Source organism: Primulina eburnea, chromosome 12 (assembly GCF_022965805.1).
Source record: "Primulina eburnea isolate SZY01 chromosome 12, ASM2296580v1, whole genome shotgun sequence".
In the NCBI taxonomy this organism is placed as follows: Eukaryota; Viridiplantae; Streptophyta; class Magnoliopsida; order Lamiales; family Gesneriaceae; genus Primulina; species Primulina eburnea.
In genome coordinates, this window is record NC_133112.1 from 1,312,900 (window position 1) to 1,334,900 (window position 22,001).

A 22,001-nucleotide genomic window follows, 5' to 3' on the forward strand; every position below is an offset into this window, starting at 1 on the left:
TTTTCATATAAAATATTGTTTTAATTTATTTATTTATTTTCATTATTTATATTATTATTATTATTATTAGTAGCTACGCAATGAATATTTTTAAATTTATTTATATATATTTTCTGGGCAAAAAAAAAATTACAAGTAAGTTACGGTTACAAATACAACGTGAGTCAACGGTAATCGGGCCAAATAACGAACACCCACTAAAAACTAAGGCCTGGCTCATTCAAAGTTTCGTTTCTTGTCCCCCAATTCTAAGGCCCGAGTTCATTTTTTATTTTGGGCCCATGGATGGAATCCGCCCATATCTATTTTGTATAACACGGGATAATAATCACACACATATATGTATATGTTTTTGTTGGGGAGATAATACAAAGTCAAAAACTTATGTAAGATGATTTCACAAATCGTTTTTTATGAGACGGATCTCTTATTTGGGTCAACTATGAAAAATATTACTTTTTCTGTTAAGATTATTACTTTTTATTGTGAATATCGGTAAGGTTACCTATCTCACAGATAAAGATTCGTGAGACCGTCTCACAATAGACCTGCTCTAATACAAATTCGCAGTGGTATCTTGGTATGTTTTTGTTAATTTTATTTTTTATGTTTCTTATAATAAAGTGTATAGTCATTTAAAAATTCAAAAATCTAAATAAAGATAAATAAATAATTTTAGTAATTTTCAAAATTTTGTAAAGTAGATATGAAATTTACTAAATATGTTTTTTACAATACTATTTATATTAAAAAAAACAGAGTATTTTTGTAATTTGAGAGGGGTATTTTTGAAATTTTAAATGTTCACCTTAATTATTTGTTCTAAGGAGAGTTTAGATATAACTAATAGATACGCGGAGACGTAGGATTATATGGAAATATAACTTAAAAAGGCAACAAAAGCTTTCCGACATTTTAAAAAATTAATGAATTAATTACTCTACTATATTTAATTTGTTTAATTATCTTCATTTTGTCTTGTCTTCTCTTTACGGAATCTCGTGGCGTATGCCTATTCATCCAGCTACTCGAGAAAGATCACAATTTGAAAAATTCCAACTGCATTCGATGTTTTCTTAGTCAAACAGCTCAAGCTTTTGTGTTGTAATTTACCATTTATATGTTATGTCTCGATTGACTTTGAAAACATTGTGATACGTGTTCTCGTTTTGCTGTTCTTTTATTCACACGAATCAATTTTTTCCACAAGATTTTTTTTTTGGTTTCTTGGGGGATTATTAGTACAATTACTCCTATTCATTTGTTTTAAAATCATTCTTTTACTTTTTAAATTTGTCTATGGGATTGAGGTTGGAAAGATTCTGCGTGATCCATCTTTTCTTGAAAAAGTTCTCATTTGGTGCAAAGATTCGTTTTTTGGATTAAAGCATTGAAGGGTACGTGCAGAATCGGTTTTGATTGGTTTGTTTTGATTCGATTGCCAATTGCTTCCGCCACTTTTGCAGATTCTTGGGTTTATTTTCAGGTCAGCCAACAGTAAAGCTCATGATATCGTGTGTTGTTTGTTGAAATACAGGATGATTGATTATCTTTGAGTTTATAAGATACATTGAGCTGGAACGATCATTATTTTGAGTTTGTGTTTATTATATCTACTTTTCTCGACAAACTGAGGATCCTTGTTGTTCTGTTATAAGCTATTATGTGTTGTTTGAAATTTAAGCGTTGGGGTTATTATGGCATGATTGCTAGGTATGTCGGTATTCTACTTGCTTGCCTTTTGAAGCCTTCTAAGTTTTTTTGCCAGAAGTTATATTTGATTTTGTGGAACAATTAGCATTGGACTCGCTGTTTCCTTGTTTGTTGGTACAATTTGCTTCTTTTTGTGGGCTGCTCTTTACTTTGCATTCTTTCAAGATGATCAAATGTATAAACATATACAATCTTACTACATTTGTGGCATCGGGTTCTATTTGTTTATCTCTTTTTTTGACATATTTAAGAAGAATATGATTACTCGACCTACATTTTGTGTGGTAATTTACATTGTTATTGTCTGCCAGTTTGTATGATCTTTTCAAGTATCCGGTTTAAACTATGCACGATTTTTTGTCAAATAAATCTGATCAAAAAGTTTTTTCATTATGATCGAAACAATATTTATTTTAGACGAGAATGTTGGTGGGGGTGCAGGCAATAACTTTTGAACATCTGTGCTGTCCTGGCAATTCATTTGTCAATAAAAAATTCTGCAAAAGTTGTGAAACTCCATTCACATCATTTTAGATTTCGAGTGGGAAGAGAAGAACTGAAAATGGATGACGCAGTGTATAGTTTGTATATGTGTTTCTCTGTTTTTGAGTGCTCCACTTTTCCCTCATTCATCTCGTTTTATCCTTCAAAGTGGTGTGTCCTGCTTCTGCTTCTTTATTTATAGTTCGGTGCATGATATGGCTCTGCCGGTCCTTGCCATTTGCAGTTAACCAATGGGCTGGCTTAGCAAAATTTTCAAAGGTTCAAATCATAAAGTTTCAGAGGGGCTACATAATTGGAGAAATGGAGCAGATAATGTTGCCAATCGTCCATCTAGTTCATTGGTAAGTGCTTTTGTTTTCAATCTTCTTCTCTCAAGTCTAACACGATTCACTAACCTACATCAGTTTATTGCTACCTTGTATGCGACACGGTGCTAGAAGTAGAAAGAAGCTCAGTTGATCCTACAGTCCTCAAATTATGTTGATAAATTCTCTGTGTTTCTTTAAATTTTATTTATTTTTTCCTGAATGTTGAAAGTTGATTCTAGATGCGTTCTTTTTTATGACAGAAGCATAGGACTGGATATTCTTGAAACCAAATCTAAATGAACTTCTTATAATTTTACTTTTACTCCCAAGTTCATGTTGAAAAATGGAGCTTCAGATTTTGGCTAGGGTTCAAACCAAGTCAATGTGGAAGATAATTAAATTGGCGGTTGTAATAGTCCATCCGGTATGGAAAGTTGTGTATATTATATAAAGGGACTAACCATAACTGGATAGTCCCTCAAATTTTATGTTAATAATGTCTTGAGAACATATGCTAAATTCAGACCATCTATTTCTGTTTGTCATTAGTCTGGTTTATCTGATGTGTAACTACCATGCTTCGGCGCTTCGAGCTATTGATGTATTAATTTTAGGTTTGTTGTTTGCTTATTGTACTTAATATGCTCTATGCTTTTGTAAATGACCAAATTTTTCTAACAAAGGCAGCAAAATCACAGTGATACTAAACAAAATGTATCATAAGTCAGCTGGGAGGAGCTGGATCTTTTAACTAGTTATTATACGAATGGTGATAGGTCTTATTATGGTCTCAAATCAAATAGAAATGCTGAGTGGACAAAGATGATGTCCTTTCACGGTTAATTGGTTTTCACTCACAAATACCAAACGCATTCGACAGATGAATTAATTATTTTATTCGCTTAATATTATTATTATTTTTGCATAAAAAGTTTGTTTATTGGTGAACATTGGTATAGGATTCGTTGTCAGAGGCTGAAGATATAGAACATGCTATTGCTTTATCTCTTTCGGAAGAAGATCAGAAAAGAAAAGCTGTGATAGGTGAGTTGGCAATTGGCTTTCGGGATTGATGAATCTGGAACGTGTACTTTTGTACTTGTGTCGAGTGCTGCTTTAAATTTAAAATTTGGATTAAAGTGCTTGTCACTTTTTTTTTATTCTGTTATTACATTTTTTGCCGAATTCATACAAATCTACTGAAAAATACATATGTGAATATTGTTCAATGACACAGATAGTCAACCGCAATTGGAAGAAGATGAACTGCTTGCTCGGGCTCTACAGGAGAGTTTGAACGCTGAGTCTTCACGTGACAATGGTCACCAAAATGAATATGGACGTGGTTTTGGATTTGGATATGGACACGGTTATGATAGCCTTTACCAACCTATAACGTTTCCCTACTCGACAAGCTTAAGGTAATTGGACTTTAATATCGTTCAAACACAATGAAGAAAAAAAATTTCTTGCTTCTGAGTTCATTATCGCATTTGTTTGTGTTTCTAATTGTATTTTTCATGGTCTCAGTTTTGGTCATTTCTTCTACTAATTTTCTATTACTTTTACTGGTAGGATTTGCGCTGGCTGTAATACAGAGATTGGCCATGGACGATTTTTGAGTTGTATGGGTGCTGTTTGGCATCCAGAATGCTTTAGATGTTACGGATGCAAGCAACCAATATCAGATTATGAGGTACAGCAATTCTCAATAGTCCATGAAAATTGCTAGATTGTCTACCTTATCTTGAACTGATATTAGAACTTAGTACATATAGTATATACTTATATAATTTGGACCACATGCATGTATGTTCTACTATGCAATTTTTTAACTCTGGTCCTAAATAACTCGGGATTACTGCTAAAGTATTCCATTGATTCGTGTTGCACAGTGGTCGATACCCTATTAAGAAACCAAAATTTAATTGAATCTATCCACATGCATAAATAAGGTCAAATGCGATATGATATCGCCATTTTTGTACTTGTAACCTGCTAATTGATTTGATCTAAGAGCTTCAAAAGGTGAAGAATAGAAGAACTGATGGTGCTTTAACCAGAGTTATGCTTTTACTGAAACGGAAAGCGTTCTAACATCATTAACATGCTAGTATTATATGATATTTGCTATTTTTTTATAAAAAGACTTTAGATGCTCCTAATGTTCAAATTTAATTGCAGAAGCAATTTCAAATTAAATAGTCATATTGGATTTTGGAGCATCATCAATCTCTTTAAAATGTCAAGAAATCTCAATTAGTATTTTTCTGCTACAGTTTTCTGTGTCCGGAAGTTATCCATATCACAAAGCTTGCTATAGGGAATCTTATTATCCGAAATGTGACGTCTGCCAGCACTTCGTAAGTTTCTCATACCATGGATTATCATGCTCATTATCTGAAATTTTGTAGGCCATTATACTCGCTATGTATTACGAGGCTGAAATTTGCATCTTTTATAGTTTTCCGAATTTAATATTCGTGACCCTTGTGGTTGACAGATCCTAGACAGATATTATGTTACGAATTTAAACATTTGGAAGCTTAACAGTGATACTGTACCTTATCATTGGAGCATATAAGCTACGTGAAACCACCAAACATCACATCATTATACTAATCCCGAGTCAATCTTTGAAACCATTTTCAAGACTCAAGACTTTGATGCATTTTGCATTCGATTAAGTTCAAGAGTTGCTAAACATTTGATTATGAAAAATTATTTTGTACAAAAATTTATTGCAACCATTGCAAGAAGTTTACCCTAATCTCATAACAGAAACATCCAAATGCTTGTGTAATTTTTAGCAATGTCGAAGACATACACGAAAATGCAATTTGAAATAAATAAACCCCACCAAAATAAATTACTAGTATTATGTAAAAGCATACAAAGTCCAAACATAGAATCTGTAATATTAATATCAAATCGTGACAATTAACCATGCCTGTTGTTTAACAACAGATGGATCTTTGGATGCAATGGAGGAATTATGTTATTCATTTTAAACTTTGAGTATTGTGTTATTTGAAAAAATGTGCATCCTCCATTAGATGTTATGTTTAAGCGATTGTTTCTGTTAATGTAGATTATTCTAGCTCGTCTAATATTTTCTCTATTTTGACTCTCTTATTCTCATTAGAAACATGTGCTGGCTACTTTTGTTTTATTGATAAGGTTCAACTCTTATTTCTGCTCCACAGATTCGAACAAATGCAACCGGTCTTATTGAATATAGGGCACATCCTTTTTGGTCCCAGAAATACTGTCCTAGTCATGAGCATGATGGAACTCCTCGGTGCTGTAGTTGCGAACGTATGGAGGTTTGTGTAACAGATCACTCCAAATCTATAGAAACCCAATTATTTTTGCATGAAACCTTAATGAGTGCAATTGATTAAATGTTTGTCTTGTTTCAGTCATGGGACTCGAGATGTGTTGTCCTTAATGATGGCCGAAAGCTTTGCTTGGAGTGCATGGACTCTTCTATTATGGATACCAATGAGTGTCAGCCCCTTTTACACGACATACAAGATTTCTTCGCGGAATTAAATATGAAAGTGACTCAGAAAATCCCTATACTATTGGCTGAGAGGCAGGCTCTGAATGAAGCCATGGGTGGAGAGAGGCATGTAAGAAACTTTTTCAATCACATGACAAGAGAAAAACCTTAACTTTATTTTTGAAGCTTTGTTGCTTGTCTTTGTTGCACCAGTTGTTTATACTGGTAGGTGGCTTTTAATTTGATTTTTTCATTTCTTGCAGGGGCATCATCACGTAGCTGAGACTCGAGGTCTCTGTCTTTCTGAGGAACAAACTATTAGCACTGTAAGGATTTCTGTGGCCAATTTCTTTTCTCATCACCCATTTTGGCTAGTTTAAAGTTACTTCGAAATTTAAATTTAATTTTGCACTCTTTTTTGTCATTTGCATCACCAGATTTTGAGGCGACCAAGATTGGGTGCTGGAAATCAAGTCTTTGGCATGAGAACAGAGCCTTATAAACTAAGACGACATTGTGAAGTGACTGCAATTCTCATTCTATACGGTCTTCCAAGGTCTTATATACATATTTTATCATTGTTTCTTTTTTTGCGCTTCTTAAAAATCTTTAAGTTTCATTTCATTTTCTATTCTTGTTTCGTTGAGCAGGTTGCTGACTGGATCAATATTAGCTCATGAGATGATGCATGCTTGGTTAAGACTAAATGGTCTTTTCTCATACCTTCCCCCATATTATAGTTGTCATTTATCATTTCTCAAGAGCGTGAATAATTAACATGTTTATTGTGATCTTCTGAAAGGTTATCGAAATCTGAGACAAGATATTGAAGAAGGCATCTGCCAAGTTATGGCCAATATGTGGTTGGAATCCCAGAGCCAGTCCTCGTCTGATAGTAACAAAGCATCAACCTCAAGACGGGGGCCAAGGTCTCCTTTTGAGAGAAAACTTGGCATGTTTTTCAAAAACCAGATTGCAACAGATACATCTGAGACATATGGAAATGGTTTTCGAGCTGCTGACCAAGCGGTGCTGAAGTTTGGCTTACGAAGGACTCTGGACCACATGAGGGAGACAGGAAACTTTCCTCGTTGAAATTCTGTTGCAGACGTTGATAACTTCTTCCCTTCTGAGTTTATATTTTGTTACTAAATTATAGCTTGGCGTTTCCTGTATTAGTATCAATGGCCAATGTATATAGGACAACACGCGTCAGTACATAAGCTGTCAGGATAGGTTTAGGGAGTCATTTTTGTACCATTGTATATTAACATTCATCTTCAATATTGAATTTTTTTGTTTTTAGATTTACCATGCTTGTCCGTAGTGTGTATTATTATACCACATAATTGGTATGTTTACCATCTAATGTGAAAATATATAATATCTAAAAGTACAGAGGATGAGCCTAAGGTGGTGACTTAATTTTCCTCTTTGAACGCAATCTTATGAATTGACTCGTGCAGTCGTGCTACTGCGCTTGGCTTTTGCATATTCAATTGCACTTTCAGAAGAACCGAAACTACCTCAACCATACTTGGTCGATTTTCAGGATCTTGCTCCAAGCTGCTTAAACTTAATTTCACCACTTGAATCGCCCATACAATTCCTCCATTTTCGGCAAGACTAAGTTCGATGAAACAGGTCAGCTCAGTTTCTGAATTTTCGCTTTCATCTATAGCTTACTTCAGACGACGGTAATTTTTCCTCGCCATCCTGCACAAATACCGCATTTTTTCCTGTGAACAATTCTAATAACACCACCCCAAATGCATATACATCAACCCTGGGGGTGATTGGACCCGTGTCCATATACTCAGGTGCCCTGTATGCTTCAGTGCCCACAATCCGTGTTATTACATCATCAGAGTTTGCTTTTCTTGCCAGACTAAAATTTGCTATCTTTGCTCGTAGATTGCTGTCAAGAAGAATATTGCTGCTTCTTATGTCATTGTGGACGTACGCTGGTTTCATGAAGTTATGAAGGTAGAGAAGTCCATTGGCCACATCAAGTGCAATACAAATCCTCTCATTCCACCCCTTTTTGCTGTCGGATCCTCTTCTGCCGAGCCATTCTTGGAGAGAGCCATTTTCCATGTACTCATATACAAAGTACGTGTCATCTTTATGTACACTGAATCCATGGAGTTTGATTATATTGAAGTGATTGATCTGATACAATATATTCACCGCGGTTCGTGAGTCCCCAGCAATCTTTTCGACTGCCAAAACATCTCTTCCAAAAGTTCCACGGTATACCGCCCCCTTTATCCTCCTTTTCTCTCCGAAATTCCCCGTTGCCTTCTTTACTTCAGTGAATTTGAAAACTTTGAGAACACGCTCTAATATTGCAATTTCAAGAACCAAGTCTTCTGGAGAATACTTTTCATTTCTTCCTCTCTTTTCTGGAACTACTGGCTTATTATTCTTGTAGCACAGGAAGATAACTGGCAGAATAAGAAATATTACCAGAGAAAAGACTCCAGCAGATATACCAGCAGTTGAGAGTACGTTCTTTGATATGTGTTTTCGAGCAACATGTGCAGGAAAAGTTGACGCCCTCGCTTTATAACCACGAGTTACAGTGTTTGAGCTCGAGGGTTCCCTCGGCATTGGAATTAAGATTGTCGTGAGAGGATAGATCGTGAAACGCTCGTCAGGAAAACTATTTGCTTCCGTCATGCTCTTTAAACTTACATTGAATCTTTTACTCAAACCATAAAGGGTATCTCCCATGCTAATCGAGTATGTCAGCAAATACTTAGTTCCTGTTAGAACTTGCCGCCTCGTTGGACATGCGCATCGTAGAGGAACTCGCAACTTGCTTCCAGGTACCAATTTAAACCCCACGTCAATATTTGGAAGTTTGATTGACTGACAGGTTAACAATCCCTGGAACGTGTCATTTGAAATCACACGATATGTTTCATGCTCGCCTAGAACCTGGTAAGTGCTGATGGCTTGATAATACCGACCTGAAGAAGTACAATTTACCGGAACTACAACTTCTTGTTCTGTTTTAAAAACCGTATACGACGTAACCAGATGATGTGAGAGTTGCAATGGTCGGAAATGTGTTGAATGGAGATCTTGCTGCGAAGATCAGAAAAGCTCGGCAAGACGAGGATTCACCATTACATGAGTAGAGAAAAGATTCAGATGCATCTGTTTCTCCACTGCTGGTGCATTTCGATGCTGCAGTTCCTACATACTTCTGCTGCGTGTTTATGCATGGAGTGAATAAAGTGAGAGATACTACAGAAGTGAGAAACCAATTCATTTTTATGTTTTGGTGGGATTATTTCGTGCTTGATTCGTTGGCGAGGGCTCCTGAATTTAAACAACTGCAGTTATAACAGGAATAAACGCGTGGAATGATTATTAAATCATGGATTTGGTTTACAGAATATAATCTTGGGACAAGAATCAAGAATTCAAGGAAGAAAATAGTGCTAAGACAAAAATATTATGTAACATTGTCTCCGTAACCGGGTGCATGGTGGAATCATATTTGGTGGGGAATAAGCAGTTTGTTACATAATGGATAGACTGAACAAGGTTTATACTAGTATATTTGTGCATACGTCGCTTATTTGTACACCATTAAAAAAAAAAAAATTTATTTCTAGTTTAATTAATTTTTTAAAATTAATAATTTTTTTAACATTAAAATGAGGCTAGTATCATAATTGTAAAATTATCTGAATTAATTATTTATTTTTTTCGAAAATGTAACATAAAAACAGACTAACATGAAATTGCATGTTTGATTTTCATGTGTATAAGGTTAACATTCAGGAGAAATTAAGTGGAAAAAAACACAGATAAAACATATATGACAATCTTGTGCTATATTATTATAATTTTCATTTTAAAAGTATAATTTGACATGGTCTAAGATTGGGACAAATATATAAACAAACACAAACTAATACTTAATTGTCTTTGATTTTTTCTTATGGGTCGGTCCACTTTCTTATAATTTAAATCTCAAAATCCGGACAGATTTTTTTGGAATTTCGAACAAAAAACTACTACCCCCGTCTCCAAAGGGTATCAATAAATTCCAAACGCTAAGGTTCGCGTGCCTTTTTTATATATATAAAAAATCAGTTTGATATACAAAATTATAATGGTAAAAAAAAATTAATTGATTTAGTTATTTTTAATTAAATTTTATGTAAGCAAAAAAAAATAGTTTTAGTGTTCGGCAGAGAAGAAAAAATGAATTTAATAATTACTTTTACAAAGACTCAAATTAAAATCAAAGTTTCTAAACATGCTTTATCAATTAATTTTTCAATTATTTTTAGGAAAAACAATACATAACATAATACATAGACATAATAAATCTAAATAAAATCTTAAAAATACAATGATTCATTTGGTAGTTAGGCTAAGGTTTAGGCAACAAATTTTAATAATTTTAAAATACATACTAAGGTTATATTGTATTGTTTTATTTTATTTTATTATTTTTATATCAATATTCAAACAAACACCAGGTATCTATTGAGCATTACACACGGCGTTTAATAAACTCAATCAAAGGTTGATTATTTTTGGCCAAATTGTATTTTAAGGTTACCCATCCTTCACGCTTAATACTATTTAAACATTAATGACTGCATAGTTAAATAATTTAATATTAATGATGGAAATAAATTCATTTTATTTTATGGATGATGAACTCAATTAGATACATATATCATTTTTTATGATGATAAATTCATAGTGGCTATTTCGACTATTTATCAATATATATTGAGTAAACTCCGAGCTAACACATTCATATAAATCTTGGGCGTATGAAAGTTACAATAACTGATTCGGGATCTCTAATATTACATTTCTTGAATCGTAAGGAATCACTAAATTGTGAAAGATCAAAAATGTCTTCAAACAAGCAACATTCGGTATAAATAGTGACAAATCTCTCAATCAATGGGAAATAGAGAACTATGTTTGTTAAAATTTTAGATATTTGCAGCATCTGAAAACAGATTACTTTTAGAGCAATTCGTTCACTTTTCATTACGAAATCCTTACATCGGACAATCTAAGTCATCATCCTCTGAAATTCGTTAAAGTCCAGCGCGCCATTTCCATCAAGATCGTAAGTGCCAATCATGGCTTCGCATTCTTGATATGATTTCACGTCCCCGAGCCGCAGCAGAACACAGCGTAACCCCTCCGGCGTGATGAAGCCGCTGCCCTTGTCAACCTCGTACACTTCGAAAGCCCGTCGGAGTATCACAACGTTATCATCATCGTTGTCTCGTAATTCCGCCATGCGTACGAACTCTCCAAACTCCATCCGCATGGAATCCTCGCCGCCGGCTTTTCCCTTGGAGAACTCTTGTATGATTTTCCTCGCCTCCTCGTCCGACACCGAATCTCCCACAGACGCGAAATAATTCCTCAGCTCATTCGCAGAAATCTTGCCGTCTTTGTTCGTGTCGAAGTACCGGAAAACCCGCCAGTACTCGTCTTCTTTGGTGATCGCAACACCTCCGCCGCAGTCTGCGGCGCTGCATTTAGTTGATGGAATTTCGCGTCTTTCCCCCGAACGGCGTAGACCGGGTAACCGGAGCTTGAGATTAGCTCTGGTGCCCATGAATGAACTTTTAATCCTTGATAGCATCGCCATGATTGAATCAAAATTCAAGAACGTCAATTCTATATATGCAAATTTCGACGGATTTATATAGAAATCCAAATCCAAATCGCAACAAACTATGGGTTGTCGAACAGATTCAGCTTCTTGTAACGTAAGGAATGGGGCTGGCAGGCCATGACCGACTTTGAGAAATTGTATGGCAATTTCGTGCAGTTGTAAATATGACAAGTGAATGATTTAAATAAAAAAAAAATTGCTTTATTACCTTTTACCTTTTATAATTCAAATCCGAATCAGTTCGTCCTCGGAAATTTACAGGAAATTTTCTTCCTTATCTTAAAAAAATACAATAATTGATATGGCCCGCCGTTCGGAGTAGAGAATTTTCCAAGAAATTCCCGCACACACATGCATGGCCAAATAAAGAAAATCTGATCATCGCAATAAAAAATATTAAAACTTATTAACTATTAATTAACAAGTTGCTGATTTCATTTATAACCATTATAAATTCAACGAGGGATAGACTTATTTTCTACGTATCCTATCCTTCTATTAATATCCAATAAAATATTTCAAGTTTCATTTTTAAAAATAATACCCAACATTTAAATATTATCATGATATTTTCGTTTATGCAATACATATTTTTACATAAGCACTTTCGATGAAAAATGACTAGTTATATAAAATGAAATTAACAAATCAATATTCAAGTTTGATAATATAGATAAAAACCAAAATAAAAATAAATTACGTAACCAAAATTGCGATTTTCCTAAAAAATTATTTAATATTAGGAGATTTGGAGGAACATTTTCCATGGTGGAATCAATTAATTGGTGACCAACATTCCTCAATTACTCGGTGGAGATGATTCATCAATACATAGACATTCATTCGCTTAAGGAGTGCTACGTGCTACTTTCGAATTTAGTGTTCCATTTTATAATTTATAATTTTTTTTAGTATGACGTCCTCTTCCATAATACAAATGAGTCTATATATGTTACACGTGAAGTTTTATTCACGGTATGCTTGTATCAGATGATCGGCTGATCGTCTCAGTTGAAAAAAAAAGGTATATCAATACTTTTTTATTTTACAGTGAAATAAACGACAAATCATTTTATACAAAACAAAAATTGAAAATTAATCTCTCGATATACATAGACTCACCTCAATACGTGGGGAGTATATGTTCTCTTCGAGCTTTACTCTCATGGCCAATAAATGACATGTGTGTGATTTTTTTAATTTTTTATCTTTCTTCAATTTTTTTTTCGTTTTTCGTTCTTCCTTATTTTCTTTTTCCAGGTATGGCTGATTTTTTTTTCTCTTTCTTTCCTATTTTCTTATAAAATCGAATTTTATTTTTTGCATCTTTAATCATTAACATAATATTTACTAATAAATATTCAAATTTAAATAATAAACTTAATTAAAAATGATAAGAGTATCATCTTTTACTAATGACTTAATTAATACAAATTAGTCAAATTAGGATTTTACATATTTTACCTTTCATGAAAATGGAATATTTAAATATGAGTTATAAGGGGTAAAATGAGTATTTTAGTTAAATGTCATTAAAAGTTAACTCTAACTTGATAAATAGTTTTTTAATGAAGAATATAAATGTATTATAATTTTAAATTTTATTAAAGCAAATTAAAAAATTTCAACAAAAACTAAACAATGTAGTTTTTTTTAATATTTTTATCCTTATAAGGAGTTAGACTAATTTTTTTTATCGGACTATTTTTTTTTTTATCGGTTATATAAAACATATTACTTTTTATGTGTATTCTCTTTGGAATCACACACGCCGCACCCGTACACATTCAATGATATCCCCTCTATTTAGATATTCAGCAAATGAACTCGTGAAAATTCGTCCTGGTGGTCAAGTGAAGTTGGTTTGGTTTCAATAAAATTTCAGACCAAACTAAATTCAGATGACCAAACCACGACATAATTTATGGATGAACAAATTATATTTTTGGTTCTATACATTATCTTTTGCGATTTTAGTATTATATATTGTCAAATTTCAGTTTTTACGTGATAGCTGGAAGTGTTTATTGGACGGTTCAGTTTTATTAATTAATATTACGATTCAGTTTTATGGATGCCTAATCCGATATCTGAACCATTTTATTTTGGTTCAATCCGGTTTTTCATAGTATGGTATGGTGTTTCATACCTAATTAGTTGCTTGAAAATAATAATTAATTAATATTATTTCAAAAATACTAATAATAGTGAATTACTTCTATAAAGAAAAATTTTTTTTAAAAATCTTTAGAATTATATATATATATATATATATATATATATATATATATATATATATATATATATATATATATATATATATATATAGATTTGGAAGAACTGGGAAAATTAAAAAAAAAACACTAAATTTTAATAATGAAAAACACGTTTATAAATCTAGCTAGCAAATCCAGAAAAATATAAAATCATAAATATATCAATAAATATTAACAAAAAGAAAAAAATACTTGAAGCGGCACAAGGTTTTCCTTTTCTCGAGCAAGTTGTGCCGTGTGTGTTGCTTCTTCAACTTTCATTGAAAAGGGAAGAAGAAACGTGCGATAATGGAGATAAACAAAGAAGATAAATATAAGAGGAATATATATATATATATATATATATATATATATATATATATGTAGATATATATATATATATATATATTATATAACTCTAAACATTATTTATTCATCTATTTTAAGTTTTTTCGACAATAAAAAAAATCAAAATCACAAATAAGTAAATATGTAAGACTAAAAATGTAGTTTTCCTATACTATTTTAACTTTATTCGACAATAAAAAAAATCAAAATCACAAATAAATAAATATGTACGACTAAAAATGTAGTTTTCCTATTCTTGAATTAGTAAATTCATACCTAAATTTTTGTTTGATTGGGATCGATTTGGTTTTGTTTAGATGATCAATTGATTTTAAATTTTAATTTATTTTTTAATATTAAAAATATTGATATTTTCGAATATAATTTAAATTACCTGTTGGGACTAATGGAATCCGGATATCTCCACACTAGTATGATATTGCCTACTTTGGGTTTTTACCCTCATGGTTTTGCTTTTGGAACCACCCAAAAGGCCTCATACCAATGGAGATATCATTCCATCTTTATAAACCCATGATCTTTCTCTAGATCTTCCAATGTGGACTTTGGTTGCATCCCAACAATCCACCCCTCAAACGAAGTTCCACTATTATTCTCATGGTCCGAGCCTCCCTCAAGCCTTATTCTCCCTCCAATCGAGGTTACTCCACTTCACTGCGTTGGAGCGCACGCCTTACATGAATACTGGGAGCATTAACCACCCCGAGAGTTTAATCAAGGATTTTTACCAGGAGCCCTCACCTCCTTCGTTTAGGTATCGAGGATTCTACCCACACGGCTCGATCTAGACCATGGCTCTGATACCACTTTGTTGAGATTGAAATTAAGAAACTCAAGCGAGATCAAAGAAAATTAAAGAAAGAACGAAGCAACAACACGCATTTACTTGGTTCGGATTGTGATCAATCCTACATCCATGGTTCTGGGAACACCCCAATCAAATCCACTAAAATGAACAAGTCGATCACGACTACAACTCTCTCAAGATCACATCACCACAGAGCCATCGACATACAGCTACATATGTATTACAAGCATGTATAAATGTTCTATCTCCCTAAGATCAGCAACTCTAAACTCAAGAATCGTCTATGAGAGAAGAAGGAGGTCTTGGTGAATTCTGAGATCAATTTACAGAGAGTTTCCCGGTGGGTATCGATGAAGAAGAAGACCCTATTCTGTTATATATCATTAACAGCTCTTAACCGTCTCATTCCAATTAATCCAGTTGACTTCAAAGATACAAGGCACAGCCGTTGGATGAAGTCCCATTTAGCCATGAGTGATCCCAGCCGTCTGATTAACTTAATGAGACAAATAACTCTTCACAATTCTCCACCAATTTGGCTCATTTCAGTGATTCCAGATGTATGTTCCCATATTCAGGAGCTGACAATCATTCCTCCATATTGAGCAGACTCAAGGCACCCTTGAGCTTGTTCACTGGAATAACTTTAGTTAACATATCAGCGGGGTTTACATTTGTGTTGATTTTTTTGACATTAACGAGTTCCCTTGAGATGATATCTCTCACAAAATGTAGCCTCACGTCAATGTGCTTTGTTCTTTCATGGAATACTGCATTTTTAGAGAGATGAATAGCACTTTGTGAATCACAAAAAAGTGTAACAGATTTCTGTTCATATCCCAGTTCAGTGACGAAGCCCTTGATCCACAATGCTTCCTTTACAGCTTCTGTGAGAGAGATGTATTCAGCTTCGGTTGTTGACAAGGCAATCACATGTTGCAAACTTGATTTCCAGCTTACAACATTTCCTTCAACCGTGAAAACATATCCGGATAATGACCTTCTTTTATCAAGGTCAGCAGCATAATCTGAGTCACAGTATCCTATGACACCACAGGTTGTTTGTTCGGGTCGAGAGTAAACCAATTTCAGCTTCTTGGTCTCTTTTAAGTATCTTAGCAACCACTTCACGGCTTGCCAGTGTTCCCTACTTGGCTTGCTCATAAACCTGCTAATTAAACCCAATCCATATGCTATGTCTGGTCTTGTTGATACCATGGTGTACATAATACTTCCTACTGCATTTGAATATGGTACATCCTTCATGCAAGAATGTTCTAGCTCAATATCTTCCTCCTTGACCGACTTTAGCTTGAAGTGTGCACCAATGGGAGTGCTTACACTCCTAGCATCTTTCATGCCGAAAATGTCCAATAGCTTACATATGTATCCTTCCTGTGATAAACTCAGTGTTCTTGCAGATCTGTCTCTGATGATATCCATTCCTAAGATGCGCTTGGCTGGCCCGAGATCCTTCATATCAAATTCAGAGTTAAGGAGGTTCTTCAATCTCTGTATTTGCTTCAAGTCCTTACATGCAATGAGCATGTCATCTACATAGATTAGTAGATATATTTGAGACTTGTCTAGAAGTCTAGAATAATAAACGCAGCTATCATATTTTGACCTCTGAAACCCTTGGCTCAAAATAAAATCATCGAACCGCCTATACCACTGCCGGGGAGATTGCTTGAGACCATAAAGCGATTTGTGCAGTAAACATACTTTTCCAGCATCATCTTGTTGAACAAATCCTTCAGGTTGAGTCATTAGTATCTCTTCTTCTAATTTGCCATGTAAGAAGGCAGTCTTGACGTCCAATTGTTCTAATTCCAAGTCGAGCACAGCAGTGATTGACAATAGAATTCTGATTGAGGTATGCTTTACTACAGGAGAAAAGACTTCATGGTAATCTACGCCTTCCACTTGAGAGAATCCTTTTGCCACTAATCTGGCCTTGAATCTGGCTGCTTCTACCCCTGGAATCCCTGGTTTTCTTTTGAATACCCACTTGCTGTCAATGACCCTTTTTCTTTTGGCCTATCGACAAGAGTCCAAGTGTGATTTTTATATAATGATTCGAGTTCCTCATTCATGGCTTTTCTCCAGTTGATCCAGTCCTTGCTCATCTTAGCTTCATCATAACTTGTTGGTGCCTCAAGCTCAATTAGATCAGCCACATTCAGAGCAAATGCTATGAACTCAGCATTTGCAAATCTTGGTGGCTTCCTAATATGTCTTCTAATGCGATCTCTAGATAGGACATAATCTTCTAGAGGCTGAGTATAATCGTTATCGAACTGAGCTTCCTCATCTCTCTGGACCTCTTGATCATTAGTGTGAGAGTCTATTTGGGGCTGATTCTGGCATATTTCATATGTATTATCAGTTTGAGAGCAAGTGCCTGCACCAGAGTTTTGGATCATTGGTTTATCTGCTTCAGTGTTTCCATCCAAATTTTGAGAACTCACCTAGATTTGGAGATTCTGCTCAGCTTGTTTAGAGCTGGCACTTTCTGGAATACTTGTGTGAGTTTTAAAAAACTTGTTTTCATTAAAAATCACATCTCTACTTATCACACACTTGAGATCATCTAATAGCCAGACTTTGTAACCTTTAACACCATTAGGATATCCGAGAAATATGCCTTTCTTTGCCCTAGGGTTGAGTTTACCCTGGTTCACATGAATATATACTAGACACCCAAAGGTTCTTATGTGATCATAATCAGGTTTTATGGAAGACCATTTCATTTCAGGAACAAGGAATTCTATAGCAGAAGATGGGGACCTGTTAATTAGATAACAAGCTGTTGAAGCAGCTTCAGCCCAGAACTTACTTGGCAGACCACTCTCACTTAACATGCATCTAACTTTGTCCATAATAGTTCTATTCATGCGTTCTGCCACACCATTTTGTTGTGGTGTGTATGTGCATGTTCTATGTCTAACAATACCAGATTTAGCACAGAGGTTGTCAAATTGTTGGTTACAAAATTCTAACCCATTATCCGTCCTTAATCTCTTTATCTTTTTACCCGTTTGGTTTTCAATCATGGTTTTCCATTCAAGGAATTTAATGAATGCTTCCCCTTTGTTTTAGAAAATAAATCCACACTTTTCTAGAATAATCATCAATAAAGGAAATGAAATATTGAGATTGAGAAAGTGACAAAGGACCGTAGAAGAGCCCCATAAATCAGAGTGGATGTAATCAAGGGTTGATTTTGTATTGTGAGTTGCTGTGTTGAACTTCAATCTATGCGCTTTTCCCAGCACACAGTTCTCACAGAATTCCAGATGGCTTATCTGCTTCGAGTCCAGAAGGCCTTGCTTGATGAGTTCTTGGAGTCTTTTTAGACTCATATGCCCAAGTCTCTTGTGCCATAGCTCTGTTTTGTCCTTGACTGGAACTATGACATTTGTTTCTGAAGTTATGGTGCTACCTTGCAAAACATACAGTCCTAGTTTCAGATTTCCTTTCATGATCACTAGGGACCCTTTTGTGACTTTTAGTACACCATCTTGTGCCTTATAGCTGAATCCTTTTTGGTCCAGTGTTCCTAAAGAGATTAGATTCCTTGTAAGCTCAATGATGAATCGAACTTCAGTGATCACTTTCACTGATCCATCCCATATCTTCAACTTTACTGAGCCAACACCTTGTACTTTGCAGGATTGGTTGTTTCCCATTAGCACTTGTCCTGAATCTTGTTCCTCGAAGTCAAAGAACCAGTCTCTTCTAGGAGACATGTGGTAAGTACATCCTGAATCCATGATCCATTGCTCTTTTGGATCATCAGTTGATATAGTTAGGACTTCAGCCTCTTGATATCCCTGGAGTACATTTGCGACTTCTGTTCCTGGACTTAGTTCAGGCCTCTGGTTTACCTTTCTTTGTGGACAATCTCTTCTGAAATGCCCTTCTTTCTTACAGGTCTAGCAAGTCTTTATCATTCTTGACCTTGATCTGGTTTGAGGTCTTTGTTTATTCCCATATTTCTTTCTATCAACCGATCTGCCTCTTACGTTTAAGCCTTCACCAGCTAGTTTGTATTGCTTTCCAGCAGCCCTGAGATCCAACTCCTTTGAGTAGGCAGCCCCTGTGACTTCTTCAAGAGTAAGGGAGTCTCTTCCATACTTCAGAGTGTCTCTCAATTGATCATATGGTTTCGGCAAGGAATTCAGCAAGAAGATAGCCTGATCCTCTTCATCAATTTTTACTTCTATATTTTCTAAATCAGAGAGTAACTTTGTGAAGTCATCTATATTTTCATCTATGGACTTATTCTCTTCCATCTTGAATCCATAAAACCGTTGCTTCAAGTAGATTTTGTTAGGGAGTGCCTTCGTCATATATAATTGCTCTAGCTTAGTCCACATCTCACAGGCAGTCTTTTCTTTTACCACCTTTCTGAGAATTTGGTCGCTCAAACTCAGGACAATTGTGTTTCTTGCTTTCTTTAGAATCTCGGTTTTGTTCTGCATTGTGTCTGGCATTTTTGATTCACCATTTAGAGCATCATCCAACCCTAAGTTTCCCAGGTGTGCAATCATCTTTTCCCTCCACAAATTGAAGTCGTTTCTTCCATCGAATTTCTCCACCTCAAATCTTGATGTTGACATATTGAAGGTTTGCCCCTGGCCAGTAGACTATCCTCCAGAAACCAACTCAAGACTCCGGACAGGATCTCGATCAAGTAGCTTCGTTCAGGTTAAGCGAGATCCGGTTATCACAAGACGAACCTGGCTCTGATACCAGATGTTAGGATCAACGGAATCCGGATATCTCCACACTGGTATGATATTGTCCACTTTGGGTTTTTACCCTCATGGTTTTGCTTTTGGAACCACCCAAAAGGCCTCATACCAATGGAGATATCATTCCATCTTTATAAACCCATGATCTTTCTCTAGATCTTCCAATGTGGGACTTTGGTTGCATCCCAACAATCCTCCCCTCAAACGAAGTTCCACTATTATTCTCATAGTCCGAGCCTCAAGCCTTATTCGTCCTCCAATCGAGGTTACTCCACTTCACTGCGTTGGAGCGCACGCCTTACATGAATACCGGGAGCATCAACCACCTCGAGAGTTTAATCAAGGATTTTTACCGGGAGCCCTCACCTCCTTCGTTTAGGTATTGAGGATTCCACCCACACGACTCGATCTAAACCTTACCAATATTGAAGTGCTGTTTTAACATGAATGTAATGTATGATCTTACAGATTTAACATACAAAATACGAATTATCAAAATGATTATTATTTTATTTTCAAAATAAACTCCAGAAGTCAATTACACCAATTAATTATATTTTTTCATTTGGATAATGAGCGTCTATCTATCTATATTCTCTGTCTGATCTTCCTATTTATCTACGTCTTCCCTATTACAGTAAACACGTGAAACTTACAAACACACACATCTCCTTTAGTACAAAAATTGAAAGACGTGATGATTTCTATGTGAATATTATGTTTTGTTTTGTTTTGTACTAAAGGAGATGTGTGTGTTTGTAAGTTTCACGTGTTTACTGTAATAGGTATATATATATATATATATATATATATATATATATATATATATATATATATATATATATATATATATATATATATATATATATAGATATATATATATATATATATATATATATATATATATATAAATATGTGTGTTATATATTATATTGTACAAATTAAATGCATAATATTGTATGTCCGGCCGCTAGCATAATATTTATTTTATTTAATATATTTTTATTTATTTCAATAATCCATCAAACAATTCTAGCAAAAAATTTAAAATAAATTTACCAAAATCGCTTCACGATTTTACTTCTTCCATATTTATAGGATCGAAATTTGTTGGTAGGATAATTATATTATTTAATGACACTGTTTAGTTGCTTACATATTATCAATTCAAGACATGGAGAGTTTGATAATCATATATTATTAATAAAATATAAAAATAAAATAAAACATATATCCAAAACATTCATGGAAAATTAAAGTTTTAACAAATTCTATAATATATATTTTTTATTTAACAATAAAATTGATTTTTCCGATTTGGTTTAGATTTTTCATTTGACTTTAAGTTAGATACATTTTTTCGATATAGTTAGTTTGATTGATACGAACTATATATTATATGTCTCACATCAGTTGGATTAAGTTATTCGGAGTTATATATATAGATTTGAACAATCTTCCTCCATTTATCTTGCTTTTTTTGGGTGAAGTTAGACTTAAATCATAATCTATTAACATAACCGTTATGTGTTGTATTGTCCTTATGGACCACCCACCTATGTCTCATAAACTCTATACTTCAGTTGTCTAATCACGAGAACGAGAAAGTTGTTGAATATATCGCATGGGCAAAATTATGTTATTTGGAGTTTTATATATGGATTTTAATTACAATCTTTGTTAGTTGTCCAACATATGTTAATATGAGAATTACATATATGGACTTAGATAATCCTCCTCCTTTGAGCGAGCTTTTGGGGTTGAGTAAGGTCCAAGTCTCAGGTTCTACCGTTATGTGTTGGATTATGTGTTGGACTGTCCATAATTATGACACTCGTTCTATCTATAGTTGAGTCATTTGTAAACTTCACGCTCCAGATGGCGTGAGGGAGGTGTGCTAGTTGTTCCGCATCAGTTGGATAAATAACATGAGAGTTACATATGTGTACTTGGACAATCATCTCCCCTTTGAACTAGCTTTTGGGGTTGAGTTAGGTTCAAATCTCATCTTAACAATCTTCCTATAGAACTCGATTTTGAGATGAAATTAGACTCAAATTCTAATATTTTTAACACTATATATTTGATTTGATTTTTTCTAT

At 34.3% G+C, this 22,001-nt stretch overlaps 3 protein-coding genes across 5 annotated transcripts; 1 reads left to right on the top strand and 2 right to left on the bottom strand.

Moving 5' to 3' along the window:
- The first annotated feature begins 974 nt into the window (after positions 1-974).
- Positions 975-7,341, top strand: LOC140807550 (protein DA1-like). 3 transcript variants are annotated; one of them, XM_073164454.1, is made up of 12 exons: positions 975-1,486; positions 2,441-2,558; positions 3,485-3,569; positions 3,763-3,946; positions 4,101-4,221; positions 4,805-4,888; positions 5,732-5,851; positions 5,948-6,160; positions 6,294-6,356; positions 6,468-6,586; positions 6,681-6,739; positions 6,833-7,341. In XM_073164454.1, exons 2-12 carry the CDS (start codon positions 2,448-2,450, stop codon positions 7,123-7,125), a joined length of 1,452 nt encoding a protein of 483 aa, XP_073020555.1. In that variant the 5' UTR covers positions 975-1,486; positions 2,441-2,447; the 3' UTR covers positions 7,126-7,341. The 3 variants fall into 3 exon arrangements, with proteins under 3 accessions (XP_073020555.1, XP_073020557.1, XP_073020556.1); XM_073164456.1 differs by having other exon boundaries at positions 975-1,397; XM_073164455.1 differs by lacking the exon at positions 975-1,486 and adding an exon at positions 1,513-1,713.
- Positions 7,342-7,701: 360 nt separating this feature from the next.
- Positions 7,702-9,310, bottom strand: LOC140807841 (protein LYK5-like). The gene is made up of 2 exons (XM_073164802.1): positions 9,058-9,310; positions 7,702-9,005 (listed from the first exon to the last, which is right to left on the bottom strand). Exons 1-2 carry the CDS (start codon positions 9,308-9,310, stop codon positions 7,702-7,704), a joined length of 1,557 nt encoding a protein of 518 aa, XP_073020903.1.
- A 1,557-nt stretch (positions 9,311-10,867) lies between these two features.
- LOC140807338 (probable calcium-binding protein CML41) lies at positions 10,868-11,933 on the bottom strand. Its single transcript, XM_073164147.1, has one exon. It carries the CDS (start codon positions 11,678-11,680, stop codon positions 11,090-11,092), a length of 591 nt encoding a protein of 196 aa, XP_073020248.1. The 5' UTR covers positions 11,681-11,933; the 3' UTR covers positions 10,868-11,089.
- Positions 11,934-22,001: the final 10,068 nt, after the last annotated feature.